The following is a 20,421-nucleotide window of genomic DNA, read 5'->3' as shown; positions in this document are numbered from 1 at the left end:
CAGGTGGTGGTTTCCAAATACTCGGGTGTGTTTGCACCTGAGTTTTGTGTTGCACTGTGAAAACTGGTACACCGTGGTATACCTTGGCATATTTGTCACATGGAGGAGGAAATGGCAACCCACTCCAGTATGCTTGCCTGTAAAATTCCACGGACAGAGATGCCTGGTGGCCTACAGTCCATGGGGTCCAAAGAGTCAGATACAGCTGAGAGACTGAGCACGCACACATCCCTCTTAATGAAGGGAAAAAATATTAGTAAAAATGAAAAAGTGTGATGCCATCCATACAAGGAGCCGAGTCAACAAACAAAATATATATAAAAATACTATGAACGAAAGACTCGAAAGACAAGTGCTAAGGTATAACCCACAAAATAAAATCAGTCATTTGCAAAGTATTGCCATGATCTACACATATTAATTCAAGTATTCTGTATTTTGCAAAAAAAGTCATTTAAATTTTGTCATTCACTTCTCGTACTTCTTTATGTCTTTGTTAATGTCCCTCTTTTATTTTTTTTTAATAGCAAAACTGCCTTATGGCCAATGAGTTATGCAGCAAAAATGCTTGAGGTGAAAATAGTTGCAGCAAAGATGTCCACAGCAAAGATGTTTATGGACAGAGTACCTGGAACTGATACAAGCCATTGTAAAAAGGGTGCCAAATGATGGCTGCCCAACTCTGTGAATATACTAAAAGTCACTTTTAAAAGGGAGAATTTTATGGGGTATAAATTAAATCTCAATAAAGCTATTGTTTTAAAAGGGGTGTCACAGTGGTTACGAGCACAGTCTGGATTCCTACATTTCTGGATTTGTGATCCTTGCTCTGATACCAGCTGTGTTCTCTTTGCCCATCCAATAGTTAACATTTCTGAATCTTGGTTTCTTCATCAATAAGATGAAGATAATAATAATATCTCCTTCTAGGATTATTCTGAAGATTAAACAATTTAGCATCCCCAAAGCACTGAAAATAACCCCTGGTACCTGGAAGAAGTGAGTTGTTATCACTCTGGGGGAGTCGGGGAGGGAACAGGAGTTCAACTGTGAGCACACCCCGAAGTCAGAAACCTCTTGGGCTCTATTCCTTGCCACCTGGAAACTTAACTACAAAGAAAGATCTTTTGTCATAGAAATTGACTATGCCATGAACATATCTGAAACAACAATGGCATGTTTTTCCATTTGGAATACAATTTCCTACCTTCACTCTTGGGGGGAAAAAAAAGGCTTCCAACAGCTTTATGGAGATATAATTCATAAACCTTAAATTCACCCTTTCAAGGTATACAATTCAACATCTAGTAGATTCCCAGAATTGTGCAGCCATCACCACTGTTTAATTCCAGGACACTTCATCATCCCCAAAGACACCTGACAACCATTACAAGTCATTCCCCACTCTCCCTGCCTCCTCCTTCCAGCCTCTGGGAACCACCAATCCACTTTCTGTCTCTACGGATTTCTCTTGTCCTACCTTTATTCTTGGAAAGGCATGTGGAAATGAACTGTGCTCCTTCTGGGGTCGCCAAAGTTTCCCCTCAGATTCCAGAGGGAAAATAAATGTTTTCTGATCAAGTACAGCTGGGAACAACCTAAGTTTAAAAAAAATATTAAAATCAAATTTGCTATCCTTAAAGCTTCAAAATTGTAATTTAAAATAATGCTTCCTAGTTAAATTACATTTTATAGGAAATATTCTATTGGTAATTACAACAAATTTGACCAACTTTAGTATTGTTACCACGATAAAACTGCAGTTGTTTATTAAGCATAAGAACTTCCAAGTCTGATAAGGGCCATTATAGCATGGATAAAAAGCTATATCTCTGGCTGAGTTTATATGACTTACAATTGACAGAATTACTGTACTATAAAACATTTATTGGTTAAAAAAAATGCTGTATTTTATTAAATTAAGTCACAAGATAGCCAATGTTAAATATATTAAAAATGCTATTCCTAAGCAGTTCATCCTTATATCTTTAAACTTCTAGTGTTCTATGTAATTGCAAAGACTTAAGGATCAATGTCTTTGCAATTACAACTGGCTTCCCAGGTGGCGCTAGCAGTAAAGAACCCGCCTGCCAATGCAGGAGACCTGAGTCACAGGTTTGATCCCTGCATTGAAAAGATCCCCTGGAGAAAGAAATGGCAACCCACTCCAGTATTCTTGCCTGGAGAGTCCCATGGACAGAGCAGCCCGGCGGGCTACAGTCTACAGGGTCGCAATGGTTGGACATGCCTGAAGCCACTTAGCACTGAGGATAAAAGTGTTAAAGGTCTTCCTTGTTAAGCAGTCAGGAGTTCCATGGGATAGCAATGCGCAAAAAAAATAAAGTTATAAGAATGTGCATATGCATGTAACATAGGTCTTAATTTAAAGCAGGTTTCAGTTCTTTAAAATAGTTAACATAATTCAGGTCAATTGATTCTATTGTCCACTTCTGTAAAATTATCACTAAAAAGCAATTTATAGACTTCTGGTTTCATTTCAACATGGAAAGAGCTTGGAAGTTATCACGCCAACCCTCACAATAAGAAACAGCTGAAGAAACAGAAAAGCAACTCTTCTTAGATACATCAAAGAACTGAGGAAACTGCAGGGAAAGCTGCTGCCTTCAAAACTGGAAAAAGCAGTGGATAAAACCCAAGAGCAGAAACCTGCTGCTAGAGCCAGTACTGGAAGAACACTTAAATTCTAATCAACAAAGTGTTGGAGGTTCAGAATAGATTCACTTGAAAGTTAAAATCTCTCAGGGGCCAAGTCTTAGCACAGCCTACAATTTCATGAGTTTTACTTCTAGGAGCCCCACCTTATTTTCTCTGTGAACATCAGAGGAAAAACCCCTTCCTGCTTCTAGCAGGGCAAAGAGCAGGAAGAGAGGCCATTTCAAAACACTCCAAGCTCTGTTCTTTGTTCTGTTCTCTGCAATGAAGGCTGTGTCTCACGGAGAACTATTTTACCAGAGCCTTATCTGATCTGAAGGAGGGCAATTAGCCAACTCCAGCCCCCTTTGGTCTTCCTATCTCACCAAAGAGGGGAAAAACGCTGAGAAAAATTTGTGAAGAGTCCAGGGGCACAGACCTTCCAAAAGATTGAGACCTAATCACAGGATTATTGAATGCTTCCCCCCAACACACACTACATCCACTTCTGTGCAAGGCTCAGATTCTACATAGGAAAGAGATTCTAGGGAAACACAAACACAATAGAGAGGCTAAAAACAAAGATAATTGGTGAAATGAAACCTCAGATACCTACAGTTATAGCAGATGGCGTAGCTCCTGGCCAGAAAAATGCCTACTTACACTAAACGCCTACTTACCTGCCTGGTATTCTCTGTGTGGTTTTTCATCTGTCATTAATTTTGGAAAATTCTTAATATCTTATAGAAAAACCTGCCCATTTTTTCTACACCCTCAGTAGCACTGAGTACTAGGGTGGCTTTATATGTTTTGCTAATTTGTTAGTTTTCTGTAACAAATTAGATCACAAACTAATGGACCACAGCCCTGTCTAACTCAATGAAACTATGAGCCATGCCATGTGGGGCCACCCAAGACGGGCGGGTCATGATGGAGAGGGCTGACAGAATGTGGTCCACTGGAGAAGGGAATGGCAAACCACTTCAGTATTCTTGCCTTGAGAACCCCATGAACAGTATGAAAAGGCAAAATGATAGGATACTGAAAGGGGAACTCCCCAGGTCAGTAGGTGCCCAATATGCTACAGGAGATCAGTGGAGAAATAGCTCCAGAAAGAATGAAGAGGCTGAGTCAAAGCAAAAACAACACCCAGTTGTGGATGTGACTGATGATGGAAGTACAGTGTAATGCTATAAAGAACAATACTGCATAGGAACCTAGAATGTTAAGTCCATGAATCAAGGTAAATTGGAAGTGGTCAAACAGGAGATATAGCAAGAGTGAACAGTGACATTTTAGGGATCAGTGAACTAAAATGGACTGGAATGGGTGAATTTAACTCAGATGACCATTATATCTACTACTGTGGATAAGAATCCCTTAGAAGAAATGGAGTAGCCCTCAGAATCAACAAAAGAGACCAAAATGCAGTACTTGGATGCAATCTGAAAAACAACAGAATGATCTCTGTTCGTTCCCAAGGCAAACCATTCAATATCACAGTAATCCAAGTCTATGCCCCAAACACTAATGCTGAAGAAGCTGAGGTGGAATGGTTCTATGAAGACCTACAAGACCTTCTATAACTAACACCCCAAAATGATGTCCTTTTCATTATAGGGGATTGGAATGCAAAAGTAGGAAGTCAAGAGATACCTGGAATAACAGGCAAATTTGGCCTTGGAGTACAAAATGAAGCAGGGCAAAGGCTAACAGAGTTTTGCCAAGAGAACGCACTGGTCATAGCAAACACCCTCTTCCAACAACACAAGACACAACTCTACACATGGACATCACCAGATGATCAACACCGAAATCAGACTGATTATATTCTTTGCAGCCAAAGATGGAGAAGCTCTATACAGTCAGCAAAACAAGACGGGGAACTGACCGCGGCTCAGACTAAATTGAAAAAAGTAGGGAAAACCACTAGACCATTCAGGTATGACCTAAATAAAATCCCTTACAGTGGAAGTGACAAATAGATTCAAGACATTCGATCTAACAGAAAGAGTGCCTGAAGAACTATGGATGGAGTTTTATAACATTGTACAGGAGGTAGGGGTTAAAGCCATCCCCAAGAAAAAGAAATGCAAAAAAGCAAAATGACTGTCTGAGGAGGCCTTAGAAATAGCTGAGGAAAGAAGAGAAGCTAAAGGCAAAGGAGAAAAGGAAAGATAAATCCATCCGAATGCGGAGTTCCAAAGAATAGCAAGGAGAGATAAGAAAGCCTTCCTCAGTGATCAATGCAAAGAAATAGAATGGGAAAACAGTAGAATGGGAAAGACTAGAGATCTCTTCAAGAAAATTAGAAATACCATGAGAACATTTTGTGCAAAGATGGGCACAATAAAGGACAGAAATTGTATGGACCTAAACAGCAGAAAATATAAAGAAGAGGTGGCAAGAATACACAGAAGAAATATACAAAAAAGATCTTAATGACCCAGATAACCATGATGGCTCATCTAGAGCCAGACATCCTGGGGTGTAAAGTCAAGTGGGTCTTTGGTAAGCATCACTATGAACAAAGCTAGTGGAGGTGAAGGAATTCCAGCTGAGCTATTTCAAATCCTAAAAGAAGATGCTGTGAAAGTGCTGCGTTCAATATGCCAGCAAATTTGGAACACTCTGCAGTGGCCACAGGACTGGAAAAGGTCAGTTTTCATTCCAATCCCAAAGAAAGGCAATGCCAAAGAATGCTCAAACTACTGCACAGTTGCACTCATCTCACATGCTAGCAAAGTAATGCTCAAAATTCTCCAAGTGAGGCTTCAACAGGACATGAACTGAGAACTTCCAGATGTTCAAACTGAATTTAGAAAAGGCAGAGGAACTAGAGATCAAATTGCCAACATCCATTGGCTCATACAAAAAGCAAGAGAATTCCAGAAAAACATCTACTTCTGCTTTATTGACTATGCCAAAGCCTTTGACTGTGTGGATCACAACAAACTGTGGAAAATTCTTCAAGAGATGGGAATACCAGACCACTTTACCTGCCTCATGAGAAATCTGTATGCAGGTCAAGAAGCAACTCTTATAACTGGACATGGAAAAACATACTGGCTCCAAATTGGGAAAAGAGTGTACTTCAAGGCTGTATATTGTCACCTTGCTTATTTAATTTATATGCAGAGTACATCACGTGAAGTGCCAGACTGGATGAAGCACAAGCTGGAATCAAGATTGCTGGGAGAAATAGCCACAACCTGAGATGGGCCGACGGCACCACTCTTATGGCAGAAACCAAAGAGGAACTAAAGAGCCTCTTGATGAAAGTGAAAGAGGAGAGTGAAAAAGCTGGCTTAAAACTCAACATTCAAAAACAAAGATCCAGTCCAATTACTTCATGGTAAATAGATGGGGAAACAATGGAAACAGTGACAGACTTTCTTTCCTAGGTGCCGGGAGCCGGCATATTGCATATTGAGTGCATATTGCATATTGAGTGCAGCACTTTCCACGGCATCATCTTTCAGGATCTGGAATAGCTCAACTAGAATTCTATCACTGCCGGGAGCCAGCGTGAGGAGCTCCACCCATGACAAAGGTCATGAGGAAGGAGGCTCGGCATATGCAAAGGCGGGATCGAGCCTCAGGAGTCCCCCTGGAAATTCTTGAGTATCTACCCCCAAAACCAGAGTCTGCCTACTTTCTGCTTTGTGCTTTCACCTACACCTCTGACTTTACGGGGGGCTGTCCCCCACTACCTCTCTCTGAAAAAAGAGTTAGCTTACAGCTCCAGTTAATAATTCCTGGGTGTGACAGTGTTTTAACCTACAAACTCCTTTGGAAATCCTCTAGCCTGCCTGAATAGGTTTTTTCGGCCACATGTGATTGTTCAGAGCCTCCCAACTGTGAGAGGAAGAATCTGTCTAAACACAGATTCTTCTGAGTAGTTAAAAGATTGATTAGAAATTGTATTGGTGAAGGGTTTTTCACTTATTGAGCCAATGTTTGCTGCTAAGTCTCCATACCCCTTACCTACTGTGTCCTTGGCAGTGTATTGATTGATATAATGGGTGTGTAGAAATGTAAGTAGTAGCTCAATGTTTGTAACCTTGGACCCTTGAGTTAATTCTTTTCTTGACTGAGCCCACCTCACCTTTGCCCTATAGGAATGCAGCTTTGTCCAATGCTTTTTTGGAGGCTGGTGCCTGACTTTGGAATAATCACCTTTAGAGAAAAATAAGTTCCTTAAAATGTTAACAGGCCTCCTGGCCAGAAGATGATGTAGTTCACCTGAACTTTTGCATATGCTAAGTTTGAAAGCCTGGCTTCAATTAGGACCAGGAACTGCTGTCCTTGCATGACTCCACCCCTTCCCCCATTATCCTCTATGCACAACTTAAGGTATAAAAACTACTTTGGAAAATAAAGTGCGGGCCTTGTTCACCAAAACTTGGTCTCCCCATGTCACTCTCTCTCCCAAATTCTGGCTGAGTCTCCATCTGGAGCGCGGAACCCGCCATGCTTGCTAATTATGCCTGGGCTTCTAAGATCCGACCGGGGAGGCCTCAGTGTCTCCTCTCCTTCGGGAGAACGGAAGGACGCCTGCGGCCTACGTAAGTGGTGCAAACTTCTTGTCTTGAAGTTTTATTGGTCTCCCGCATAAACCAAGCTACTCAGCCTCTTTTCTCCACTGAATTTTCCTACTGAGCTATCCTCATCCTATTACTCTTTATATCTTTGATAAAATATTTAAATAAATAGGTCACCGACGCCGTCCCCGCTTCGAATACCCTGGATAAGCCAGGGCTGGTCCCCGGCACCTAGGCCTCCAAAATCAATCAGATGGTGATTGCAGCTATGAAATTAAAAGACGCTTGCTCCTTGGAAGAAAAGTTATGACCAACCTAGACAGCATATTAAAAAGCAGAGACATTACTTTGGCAACAAAGGTCCATCTAGCCAAAGCCATGGTTTTTCCAGTAGTCATGTATGGATATGAGAATTGGACTATAAAGAAAGATGATCGCTGAAGAATTGGTGCTTTTGAACTGTGGTGTTGGAGAAGACTTTTGAGAATTCCTTGGACTGCAAGGAGATCCAACCAGTCCATCCTAAAGGAAATGAGTCCTGAATATTCATTGGAAGGACTGATGCTGAAGCTGAAACTCCAATACTTTGGCCACCTGATGCAAAGACCTGACTCACTGGAAAAGACCCTGAGGCTGGGAGAGACTGAAGGCAGGAGAAGGGGACAATGGAGAACGAGATGGTTGGATGGCATCACTGATGCGATGGAAGTGAGTTTAAGTAGTCTCCAAGAGTTGGTGATGGACAGGAAAGCCTGACATGCTGCAGCCCATGGGGTCACAAAGAGTTGGACACGACTGAGTGACTGAACTGAACTGAATTGCTAATTTGTTAGGCAAAATAGTAATATTGGTTTGGCCAAAAAGTTTATTCAGGTTTTTATGTAAGCTGTTATCAGATCAGTCGCTCAGTCGTGTCCGACTCTTTGCGACCCCACGAATCGCAACACGCCAGGCCTCCCTGTCCATCATCAACTCCCGGAGTTCACTGATACTCACGTCCATCGAGTCAGTGATGCCATCCAGCCATCTCATCCTCTATCGTCCCCTTCTCCTCCTGCCCCCAATCCCTCCCAGCATCAGAGTCTTTTCCAATGAGTCAACTCTCGTATGAGGTGCCCAAAGTACTGGAGTTTCAGCTTTAGCGTCATTCCTTCCAAAGAAATCCCAGGGCTGATCTCCTTTAGAATGGACTGATTGGATCTCCTTGCAGTCCAAGGGACTCTCAAGAGTCTTCTCCAACACCACAGTTCAAAAGCATCAATTCTTCAGCGCTCAGCTTTCTTCACAGTCCAACTCTCACATCCATACATGACCACAGGAAAAACCATAGCCTTGACTAGACGAACCTTTGTTGGCAAAGTAATGTCTCTGCTTTTGAATATGCTACCTAGGTTGGTCATAACTTTCCTTCCAAGGAGTAAGCGTCTTTTAATTTCATGGCTGCAATCACCATCTGTAGTGATTTTGGAGCCCCGAAAAATAAAGTCTGACAGTGTTTCCACTGTTTCCCCATCTATTTCCCATGAAGTGGTGGGACCAGATGCCATGATCTTTGTTTTCTGAATGTTGAGCTTTAAGCCAACTTTTTCACTCTCCTCTTTCACTTTCATCAAGAGGCTTTTGAGTTCCTCTTCACTTTCTGCCATAAGGGTGGTGTGTTATAGATGACCCTAAATGAACTTTTTAGCCAATCCATTATATAGTTCAATTTGTATTCCTATGGTTCAACAGTGCTATTAAACATTTTTCACATACTTACTGGTCATTTGCATTTCCAGCTCTGTGAGTAGTCCACTGATGTCGCTTTGTCTGTGCCGAGGTTTTTATTATGATTATGGCAAGAAAGCACTTTGTATTTAACAGTGTTAGTAATTTTTGTATCACATATGTTGGAACTGTTTTTCCTATTTGTTATTTTATGATGCTTCTTAAAAATTTTTATTTTTTGTTTCAAAAAACTTCAAAGCCACAAAGAATTTGAAAGGATAGTGAGCATGCAAATACCCTTCACCTAGATGACCAAGTGGAAACAGCTTGTCCCCTGTGCTTTGTCTCCCTTTGTCACTAGGATGTAGTCATATTCTGAATAAGTGGGATTTGTGTACTGCCTTGTAACAACGCAGAAGAGGATGGCTCTAAGGGGGTCCAATAACTGAGTGAGAATATACCTTCTAATCTATGCTTATCATTTAACAGAAACCTCTTCTTTCCTTCTCATTGTTTCTCACTATTATTTATTTGCTTTGTTCTTTTTTCCCCCCCTCAAACACTAGTGTAACCGAATATAAAATGAAGATTTCTGTGCAGTTCTGATGGTGTTGGTACAGATGGTAGTCACCCTCCTAGTGTCAATAAGCAAAGGGTGGTCGTTAAGAACAGTGTGAGCAGATATCTCATGCAATAAAATCTGTGCAAGCCAGCAATGATAAGAGGAAGAACCTCACTTTGACACAGAAGAAGAATCATTGCCAAAGTGGGAATAATAATGAAGCCTATTTTGAAAACAATACAAAAGCACTTTGAGCTCTTTGGAGAAAATGTACCACTTTTGACAATATCCTTATCATTGTTTTCTGAATGACTGCTGGGAGAATCTTCCATTTGCTGGAATCCATTGTCATCATGTCGTGTACCTACTGGGTTTTGTCTCTACTAGACAAAAAAACCACCAGATTTTTTCCTTGAGCAATACTGGCGAAAAAGGAAAACCATCCTCTGAAAATTAGACTTCTTGGCTTTTATATACCTATGGTGTAGGAGAGGACACTAGCAGACAGTTGACTGGACTCTAATCTGGGCCTCATTGTTCTTTTTAAGTTTTAAAAATTGAAGGATAGTTGGATTATGTGTGTTAATTACTGCTATACAGCAAAGCGATTCAGTTATACATATATATGCATTCTTTTTTAAAATATTATTTTCCATTATGGTTTATCATATTGACTATAGCACTTTGTGCTATACAGTAGGACCTTGTTTATCCATCCTATATATAAAAGGTCACATCTTCCACTCCCAGGGACTGCCTTGGACCTGCTTACTTTTAAGACCCAGTTTGGACTCTCTCCAGTTTTTGACCATGGCTCACTTCATTTCATTTTCAAATTTGAGGCCACTTTAGCCTCCCAAATCCACAGCAATGACTGAGATGCTCCCCCAGGCTTGTAGGGCTCCTACGAACTTGCCAGGCTCCCATCTTCCTGATAAGACAGCCAGTGGTTGTATTACTTTATTGAACAGGAAAGGAAGGATGCAAAGACCCTTTCTGGGTTCCAGCTCCACGCCCCAGTTCACATTTTTCTCCATTCTTCCAGACCCTAACAGGGGCAAGGGCACTCCGTGGCCATGGAGAACTGTGCAAGCAAAGTGCTCTGCCAGAATCTTTGTATTTGGTTCTCTGCTACCTAGTCTGTTCTCTTCAGCTATCATAGCGTGCAAAACTGCAGCTCAGAAACTCTGTGCTCTGTCAAGAGGAGAAGACAAAGAGGAACTGGAGACAGGACAGGAGAACTTTCTTGAGGGCTGGTGACACACAGCTCGTCTCTGTCCTACTTCCCCTGCCTTCTCCACCTGGAGCTTTTTTATCGCTGTGTATCCACTCCACCTCTTGGATGGACACTCCCCGCCTACCACACATCCCCTGGCTGCCATCTAAACAGTCCTCCCGCTTGGCCTTGTGCGGCTCTCTTGACTTATTATTATTTTTAATATTTGTTTATTTGGCTGTGCTGGGTCTTAGTCGTTGCATGTAGGGTCTGGTTCCCTGACTTGGGATCAAACCCAGGCCCCCTGCACTGGGAGTGTGGAGTCTTAACTGCTGGACATGAGGGAAGTCCCTGTTGTTTTCATTTAGAACTGAGTCAATATGAGGTAGTAAAATAACCTCCAGTATTTTCTTCTCCAAGAATCCCTTTTGTTATTTTCCCTACAGATTCCTTGTTTCAAACAATGATTTATATAAACCTATTTGAAAATCATATTTTTATTCTCAAATTAAAAAATCTAAGGTAGGGCAATTCCCTGCTGGTCCAGTAGTTAAGATTTCATGCTTTCATTGCCAAGGGCATGGGTTTGATATCTGGTGGGGCAACTAACATCCCACAAGCTGCATGGTATGGCCAAAACAAACAAACAAAACCCTAAGATATAAATGACTTCAAACTAGACAGACTAGTGAAGGGTTGCCTCTGCCAAGGGATGATGGCTGCCTGTGGCACTACCTTCATGGAGGGGAAAGGGAAATGGGTACACTGAACACCTGAGGCTCTGTTCCCCACTACAAGAGCTGGGACCTGGTTGTATCTCTGGGTTTCTCCCTGAAACTTGACCTCTCTGTTTGATGTGATTCATTTACCCTTGATATATATTTATGATGCAAAAAGGACTACAGGGTTTTAAGCTTCATACAAAACCCTGATCTACGTTCACTTCAATTCAGAACGCCTAGACTGAAGAAGGTCCAAACTAAGAAAAGGTTATTTCTCTTTTTATTTTTTAATTTTTTTTTTTACTATGGTTGGCTTACAATCAGTTATACATATATACTCACCTAGAGTATATACACTCATCTAGAGTCAGACATCCTGCAATGTGAAGTCAAGTGGGCCTTAGGAAGCATCACTACAAACAAAGCTAGTAGAGATGATGGAATTCCAATTGAGCTATTTCAAATCCTGAAAGATGATGCTGTGAAAGTGCTGCACTCAATATGCCAGTAAATTTGGAAAACTCAGCAGTGGCCACAGGACTGGAAAAGGTCAGTTTTCATTTTAATCCCAAAGAAAAGCAATGCCAAAGAATGCTCAAACTACTGCACAATTGCACTCATCTCACATGCTAGTAAAATAATGCTCAAAAGTCTCCAAGTCAGGCTTCAGCAGTATGTGAACTGTGAACTTCCAGATGTTCAAGCTGGTTTTAGAAAAGGCAGAGGAACCAGAGATCAAATTACCAATATCTGTTGGATCATCCAAAAAGCAAGAGAGTTCCAGAATAACATCTATTTCTGCTTTATTGACTATGCCAAAGCCTTTGACTGCATGGATCACAATAAACTGTGGAAAATTCTGAAAGAGATGGGAATACCAGGCCACCTGACTTGCCTCTTGAGAAACCTGTATGCAGTTCAGGAAGCAATGGTTAGAACTGGACATGGAACAAGACTGGTTCAAAATAGGAAAAGGAGTACGTCAAGGCCGTATATTGTCACCCTGTTTATTTATATATGCAGAGTACATCATGAGAAATACTGGCCTGGAAGAAGCACAAGCTGGAATCAAGACTGCCGGGAGAAATATCAATAATCTCAGATATGCAGATGACACTACCCTTATGGCAGAAAGTGAAGAAGAACTAAAGAGCCTTTTGATTAAAGTGAAAAAGGAGAGTGAAAAAGTTGGCTTAAAGCTCAAGATTAGGAAAACTAAGATCATGGCATCTGGTCCCATCATTTCACGGCAAATAGATGGAGAAACAGTGGAAACAGTGTCAGACTTTATTTTTGGGGGCTCCAAAATCAATGCAGATGGTGATTGCAGCCATGAAATTAAAAGACGCTTACTCCTTGGAAGAAAAGTTATGACCAACCTAGACAGCATATTAAAAAGCAGACGCATTACTTTGCCAACAAAGGTCCATCTAGTCAAGTCCATGGTTTTTCCAGTAGTCATGTATGGATGTGACAGTTGGACTATAAAGAAAGCTGAGCACCGAAGAATTGATGCTTTTGAACTGTGGTGTTGGAGAAAACTCTTGAGAGTCCCTTGGACTGCAAGTCTGATCCAACCAGACTAAAGGAGATCAGTTCTGGGTGTTCATTGGAGGAAGTGATGTTGAAGCTGAAACGCCAATACTTTGCCCACCTGATGCGAAGAGGTGACTTATTGGAAAAGACCTTGATGCTGGGAAGCATTGAAGGCAGAAGGAGAAGGGGACGACAGAGGATGAGATAGTTGGATGGCATCACCGACTCAATGGACATGAGTTTGGGTGAACTCCAGGAGTTGGTGATGGTCAGGGAGGCCTGGTGTTCTATGGTTTATGGGGTTGCAAAGAGTCGGACACGACTGAGCAACTGAACTGATACTAATGCTGATACATATTCTACTCTTTTTTAGATTCTTTTACTATATAAATCATTACAGGGTATTGAGTTCCCTGTGCCATACAGTAGTTCCTTATTAGTTATCTATTTTATACATAGTTGTGTGTGAAAAGGTCATTTCCCTTTAACTCAATACTAATTTTAATAAATCATCTCTTAGGCTGTATTATTAATGTATATGTTAGTTGCTCAGTCGTGTCTGACTCTTTGTGACCCGATGGACTGTAGCCCACCAGGCTCCTCTGTCCATGGAATTCCCCAGGCAAGAGTACTAGAGTGGGTAGCCATTCCCTTCTCCAGGAGATCTTCCTGACTCAGGGACTGAACCTGGGTCTCCTACATTGCAGACAGATTCTTTACCATCTGAGTCACCATTTCAAGCAAGTTTATTACTTTTGTTTTGTTTACCCTGGATACCAAAATCATCTTTACAGTAAAGCACATATGACGGGCTAAGAACTATAAAGAAAGCTCCAGATGATCTAAATAGCATAAAAATGGATTTGCTTTAAAATATTTCCTATAGGAATTGAATTTGGCACGTTGTTGTTATTGTCTAGTTACTAAGTTGTGTCCGATTCTTTTGTGACCCAATAGACTGTAGCCCACCAGGCTCCTCTGTCCATGGGATTTCCCAGGCAAGAATACTGGTGTGGGTTGCCATTTCCTTCTGCAAGGGATCTTCCTGACCCAGTGATTGAATATGCATCTCCTGCATTGACAGGCAGATTCTTTCCCATTGAGCAACCAGCGAAGCTGTTGAATTTGGGATATGCTTTACTAAAAATACAAAAGATGTAACACCAAAACTAGGACCCTGAAATAACTGTCATGATGGCAAGCATTAAAATGCAATGAAAATAACAAAGAATAACTTTATTAAAGTCTAAATTCTGCCATTAACTTCATATGCAAAACTTGTATGGAAGTTAGAATGCATATAAAGCAAAGGAAAATTATCTTTACAGTCATCTCACTGAGTGAGAAAAGTTGTTTGCTGGTTTTGTACTTATTTTAGACCCTAAAATGGTTATTTTACTTACCATTTGGAAGCATGAGAAGAATATAAGTTATAATCAATAGGAGTTGTTAACACATGTTGGTGTACAACGTTTAAATACTTCTCGATGTGTATCTGTTACAGAAAAGTTAAAGTTTAGGCCATTAGAGTGGACTGGAAATCCTCACCTAATTTTCTCCATTACATTAGGTTAACCCTCTGACTGATGTAATTAAGCCAAAAGACATAACATGCTATGTGTTTATTACAAGCCTAAGGTATCATTAGGCATCTCAAGGCCAAATTACTTTATCCCAAAAAGCATCATAAACAGTTGAGACTCAAAGCTGAAGTGACCTGCAGCATTTTTCACAAATGAAACTGCACAGTAGTCAGTTTGCTACTTGGTCGGGGGAACTTGCTAGGTACAATGGACACAGAGTAATGTCTTTCTCTTACCAGGACTTCAACCAAGCATCTGAGGAAAGAGTTTGGCCTTTAGGTAACAGATTATTTTAAATGGCCAAACCCAAAGACTCCAGCTGGGTCCAGCCCTCTCACCATCACGTTATATAGGACAACAGCATGCTAACCCGATGAGGCAACAACATATTACCCCATCTCTCAGCCTCAGGAGCTGAGCTAGGAGGCCAGTAGGATGCAACAGTGAAGGCTGGAAGCAAGAGTAGAGATGCTGATAGAGGTCTAGACAATGGAGGTGGTCTTTATTGGAGCCACGTGCTAATAGATCCTGGTTTTGTATATGAGTGTTATCCTAGTCTGAAGATTGGATTCTCCTGTGCCATTAGGTCCATCTATAATAATGAAGTTCCTATTTACTTTTTAAAAAATATTTATTTATTTGGCTGTGCCAGGTCTTCATTGCAACACGTGGGATCTTTAGCTGGGGCATGTGAACTCTTAGTTACAGCATGTGGGATCTTGAACCCTGACCAGAAATCAAACCCAGGCCCCCGCCGGCATTAGAAGCTTGGGGTCTTAGCCACTGGACCACCACAGGAAAGTCCTCCTATCTACTTGAGTTCTATTTCCAGTGTTATGTACTAGGTTATAATATTTAAAAATTACTTAATATTAAAACACTTAAGCTATTAAGGAAGAGTAAACTCTATTTTTTAGAATCCCAGTGATTCTGATAGAAACTCTCTACAATGTATTGGTATGAATCCTTTTCTGTCAGGCATACTGTTAGACTAAGAGTAGTTATTTTTAAAATTATAAATTCTTTTTATCAAACCACATTTTAGGGGTCATAAATTACTGCATAATCATATATTATCCATGTCTCACATTCTTTGTGGCCTGTGACAGGATGTAAATTAATCAATCAGCTAATAATCACCATTCTTAAAAAAGGAACAGGATGGGAAAGCTGATGACCAACCAAAGCCCCCTCTGTTCCAGAATTACACAGAGCCTGTGAGAAGCACAGTTCTTCTGGAGGAATCTTTGTCTCCTTCCAGGATTTTATTTAATATCTAAATCTCTACTTACTTTTAACCCCATTTCAGTCCTTTTGATGGCTGTTTCAAGATTCTGAATGTCTAGAGCCCCGCCTTTTTCCTCAAGCGGGAATTTTGTTAATTTCTCCCTTAATTCATAAAGATCTTCATGGACCTAGAGAGAGAAACATGTAAAAGAATACATAAATATTACACCTAAAAGAGTTACTTAGCTTAAAGGTTTGCAATCTGCTTGAATTGCTAAAGACAATAAAGTTGATTTAAAGGTGGTGTTCATTGAAAAGACTGTCCTTATAGTTCTAGGATATGCTTTATTAGAAGCACATTATGGCTCCAGTTACTGTCTTTCAGATTTTGAAAAATTAAGATTTTATACAATTTTCTATTTGTCCTTCCCCCATTAGAAACGGATCCAAGATAAAATTGCAACCCAAATACCTTCTGCTTTCTCTGGTGGAAAAGAAGGTGAGTCAGATATAAGAAAAAGTTCATTCCAAACTCTGATTTCTACTAATTGATTGAGAGGTTAAAAAGAAAAAAGAAAACTTTCAGAAAAGAAAGGTTCTAGTGAAAACAGTGCCTGTCAAAAGAGAATTCTAAATATGTTGACAGGGTCTATTGGTTTTCCATTCTAGCTAGATCTTCCCCACTTAGTGCGCTGAAGAAGCAGTTCTGTAGGGGTGGCCTTAATTTTGTTTTATGTACTCAGAAATGAAAACAATCCATGAAGAAAAAGCAACATGTCATTACTTGAACATTTTCCTTCAGTTCATATTTTCCTTAGAAATGATGAATATTTCTCCAAAGTCAAGCACCCTCAGAGTAACGTGAGCATTATGAAATTAGACAGCACAAGATTCTCTGCCTTCATATTAGAAACCAAACTTCCAGAAACAAATACAGATGGCACCAATTATGGCATGGGCTGCTGCCACAAGAGAAACATTTTGCTATGCAAATTTATGAACCCAACACCTGTTTCAGCAATAGTCACACCAATAACAATCTGCAGATTGGGTGGCTAAAGGCACTTTGAAACAGTTACCTTTTTCTCTGTTGGTATAACTGGACCTATACATTGATCCAGCCTACGTTATCAGTTACTCTCAAACATTCCCAAGGAGCCAAGTATTTGAAAGATCAAAAGATTTGCATCTTTTCACTGATGAGCAGCACAATCTGGCAGACAGATCAGGTCATTTGTACCCTGCACAAATTATTATATTGAGCCTCCAGGGCTCACAGATTGAAATTTGAACACACCTACTGTTTGCTGATAGGCACTAAGGATGAAGATGTATTAATATTTTTTTCGATTTTTTTGTCCAAATTACTGCTGCAAGCTATTTACAGTCTATTGTCTAAAGACATTTGAAAAGTACAAAAAGGCAGTTCAAGGGCAAGCCCACTTCCAGGCCCATAATTTTGTGGTTTCACTTTTTCTTTTTTAAGATTTATTTATTTATGGTTGCACTGGGTCTTCATTTTTCTCTAGCTGTGGTGCATGGACTTCTCATTGTGGTGACCTGTTGCAGAGAACAGGCTCTAGGCACACGGGCTTCAACAGTTGTGGCTCTAGAGAGCTGGCTCCGTAGCTGTAGCTCACAGGCTTAGCTGCCACAAGGCATTTGGGATCTTCCAAGAGCAGGGATTGAACCCGTGTTCCCTGCATTGGCAGGAGTATCCTTAACCACTGGCCCACCAGGGAAGCCCCTGGCTCAACTTTTGAATGCACTGAATTTCCTTCTTGTGGCTCTAGTATCTGTAGCTTCATGTATCCTTGTATAATTATACCTGTCAACTGCTGGAGGGAGTGAAAACAACACTGGACTATTTATCAGGGAACTGAAAATCTGGCTACTTCTTCTGTTTTGTAGGAACCATTATGTCTTCATAGAGTTGGGAGATAATATGTAACAGTCTAATAGTAATAACTTGGTAAAAGGCAGATGAACATGATTCCTTGTTCTATTACTAGTCACACAATGTCCATGCACACCATCCACATTTCCTCTAGTGTCCTCACCAAGGGGGAAAAAGAGAATTACTCTTCTTATGTAATGGAAATGAGACAATACATGTGTAAATGAACTAATACAGGCTTTGGAATCAGACAGCTATGAACTAGAATTCTATTTCCTTCTTTACTAAACTGAGATAGGCAAATTTACTTTTTTTTTTTAGAGCCTTAGTGTTCTTATCTGTAAAATGGGGATAAATAGCATCTTTCAACATAGTGGCAAGAATAAAATGAGTTAAAAAGATGTAAAGTGCTTTGTCCAGGGCCAGCCACAGAGGAGGACACTGAGCCAATGTTAATTCTTTTCTCCTAATTGGTAAAACCTAGTGAAACACTTTGTATGTAACTGGCACTTAGTTAATATTCATTGACTTGAATTACTCCCTTAATCTTTCTGAAGAGCTTTTTACTTTCCTAGCCAGGTATTGTCTTCTTCCCTCTTAGTAACTGCACAGCTGTTTGTATAGCCGCAACAGAGACAACTACTATAGGAAATGTTTCACCAGACCTGGGTAGAAAAAGATTAGGTTCTAAATCTTTGTTCTTTCTTCAAATAGATTCACTCTCCCATACTGAAATTTTATGTGTCACCCATCATTTTTGTGATTATCAAATACATTGTGTTCCATACATTTCCCACTTGGAGAAAGATTTCGACAGTTTGGGGACAGGGCTACTTAATAAGAAGCTCTCAAAAGATTTAATGCAGACAAAAATTGCTCTACAATTTAAATTATTTTTTAGACTTTTGCCATATCATGTGGCTTGTTGGATCTTAGTTCCCCAATCAGGGATTGAACCTGGGCTCTTTGCATGAGGAGTCTTAACCACTGGACCACCAGGGAATTTCCTAGAATTTAAGAGCCATGCAACACCATGTTCATGGATTGGAAGAATCAATACAGTGAAAATGAGTATACTACCCAAAGCAATTTACAGATTCAACGCAATCCCTATCAAGCTACCAACAGTATTCTTCACAGAGCTAGAACAAATAATTTCACAATTTGTATGGAAATACAAAAAACCTCGAATAGCCAAAGCGATCTTGAGAAAGAAGAATGGAACTGGAGGAATCAACCTACCTGACTTCAGGCTCTACTACAAAGCCACAGTTATCAAGACAGTATGGTACTGGCACAAAGACAGAAATATAGATCAATGGAATAAAATAGAAAGCCCAGAGATAAATCCACGCACATATGGACACCTTATCTTTGACAAAGGAGGCAAGAATATACAATGGATTAAAGACAATCTCTTTAACAAGTGGTGCTGGGAAATCTGGTCAACCACTTGTAAAAGAATGAAACTAGACCACTTTCTAACACCATACACAAAAATAAACTCAAAATGGATTAAAGATCTAAACATAAGACCAGAAACTATAAAACTCCTAGAGGAGAACATAGGCAAAACACTCTCTGACATACATCACAGCAGGATCTTCCATGACCCACCTCCCAGAATATTGGAAATAAAATCAAAAATAAACAAATGGGACCTAATTAACCTTAAAAGCTTCTGCACATCAAAGGAAACTATTAGCAAGGTGAAAAGACAGCCTTCAGAATGGGAGAAAATAATAGCAAATGAAGCAACTGACAAACAACTAATCTCAAAAATACACAAGCAACTCCTACAGCTCAACTCCAGAAAAATAAACGACCCAATCAAAAAATGGGCCAAAGAACTAAATAGACATTTCTCCAAAGAAGACATACAGATGGCTAACAAACACATGAAAAGATGCTCAACATCACTCATTATCAGAGAAATGCAAATCAAAACCACTATGAGGTACCATTTCACACCAGTCAGAATGGCTGCGATCCAAAAGTCTACAAATAATAAATGCTGGAGAGGGTGTGGAGAAAAGGGAACCCTCTTACACTGTTGGTGGGAATGCAAACTAGTACAGCCACTATGGAGAACAGTGTGGAGATTCCTTAAAAAACTGGAAATAGAACTGCCTTATGATCCAGCAATCCCACTGCTGGGCATACACACTGAGGAAACCAGAATTGAAAGACATGTGTACCCCAAAATTCATCACAGCACTGTTTATAATAGCCAGGACATGGAAGCAACCTAGATGTCCATCAGCAGATGAATGGATAAGAAAGCTGTGGTACATATACACAATGGAGTATTACTCAGCCATTAAAAAGAATACATTTGAATCAGTTCTAATGAGGTGGATGAAACTGGAGCCTATTATACAGAGTGAAGTAAGCCAGAAGGAAAAACATAAATACAGTATACTAACGCATATATATGGAATTTAGAAAGATGGTAACAATAACCCGGTGTACGAGACAGCAAAAGAGACACTGATGTATAGAACAGTCTTATGGACTCTGTGGGAGAGGGAGAGGGTGGGAAGATTTGGGAGAATGACATTGAAACATGTAAAATATCATGTAAGAAACGAGTTGCCAGTCCAGGTTTGATGCACAATACTGGATGCTTGGGGCTAGTGCACTGGGACGACCCAGAGGGATGGTATGGGGAGGGAGGAAGGAGGAGGATTCAGGATGGGGAACACATGTATACCTGTGGCAGATTCATTTTGATATTTGGCAAAACTAAGACAATTATGTAAAGTTTAAAAATAA

The 20,421-nt window shown here is 40.3% G+C and overlaps 1 protein-coding gene across 1 annotated transcript in view; it reads right to left on the bottom strand.

The window, feature by feature from the left end:
• IQCH (IQ motif containing H) overlaps positions 1–20,421 on the bottom strand; it is a 236,982-nt gene that overhangs the window by 213,014 nt on the left and 3,547 nt on the right. Inside the window, 3 exon segments of the mRNA XM_019968175.2 lie at positions 1,481–1,598; positions 14,343–14,434; positions 15,815–15,937. Coding sequence (XP_019823734.2) covers positions 1,481–1,598; positions 14,343–14,434; positions 15,815–15,937 — 333 coding nt within the window.

This window comes from Bos indicus, chromosome 10, assembly GCF_029378745.1.
Source record: "Bos indicus isolate NIAB-ARS_2022 breed Sahiwal x Tharparkar chromosome 10, NIAB-ARS_B.indTharparkar_mat_pri_1.0, whole genome shotgun sequence".
Classification (NCBI taxonomy): domain Eukaryota; kingdom Metazoa; phylum Chordata; class Mammalia; order Artiodactyla; family Bovidae; genus Bos; species Bos indicus.
This window is presented reverse-complemented; position numbering and strand designations above follow the sequence as displayed.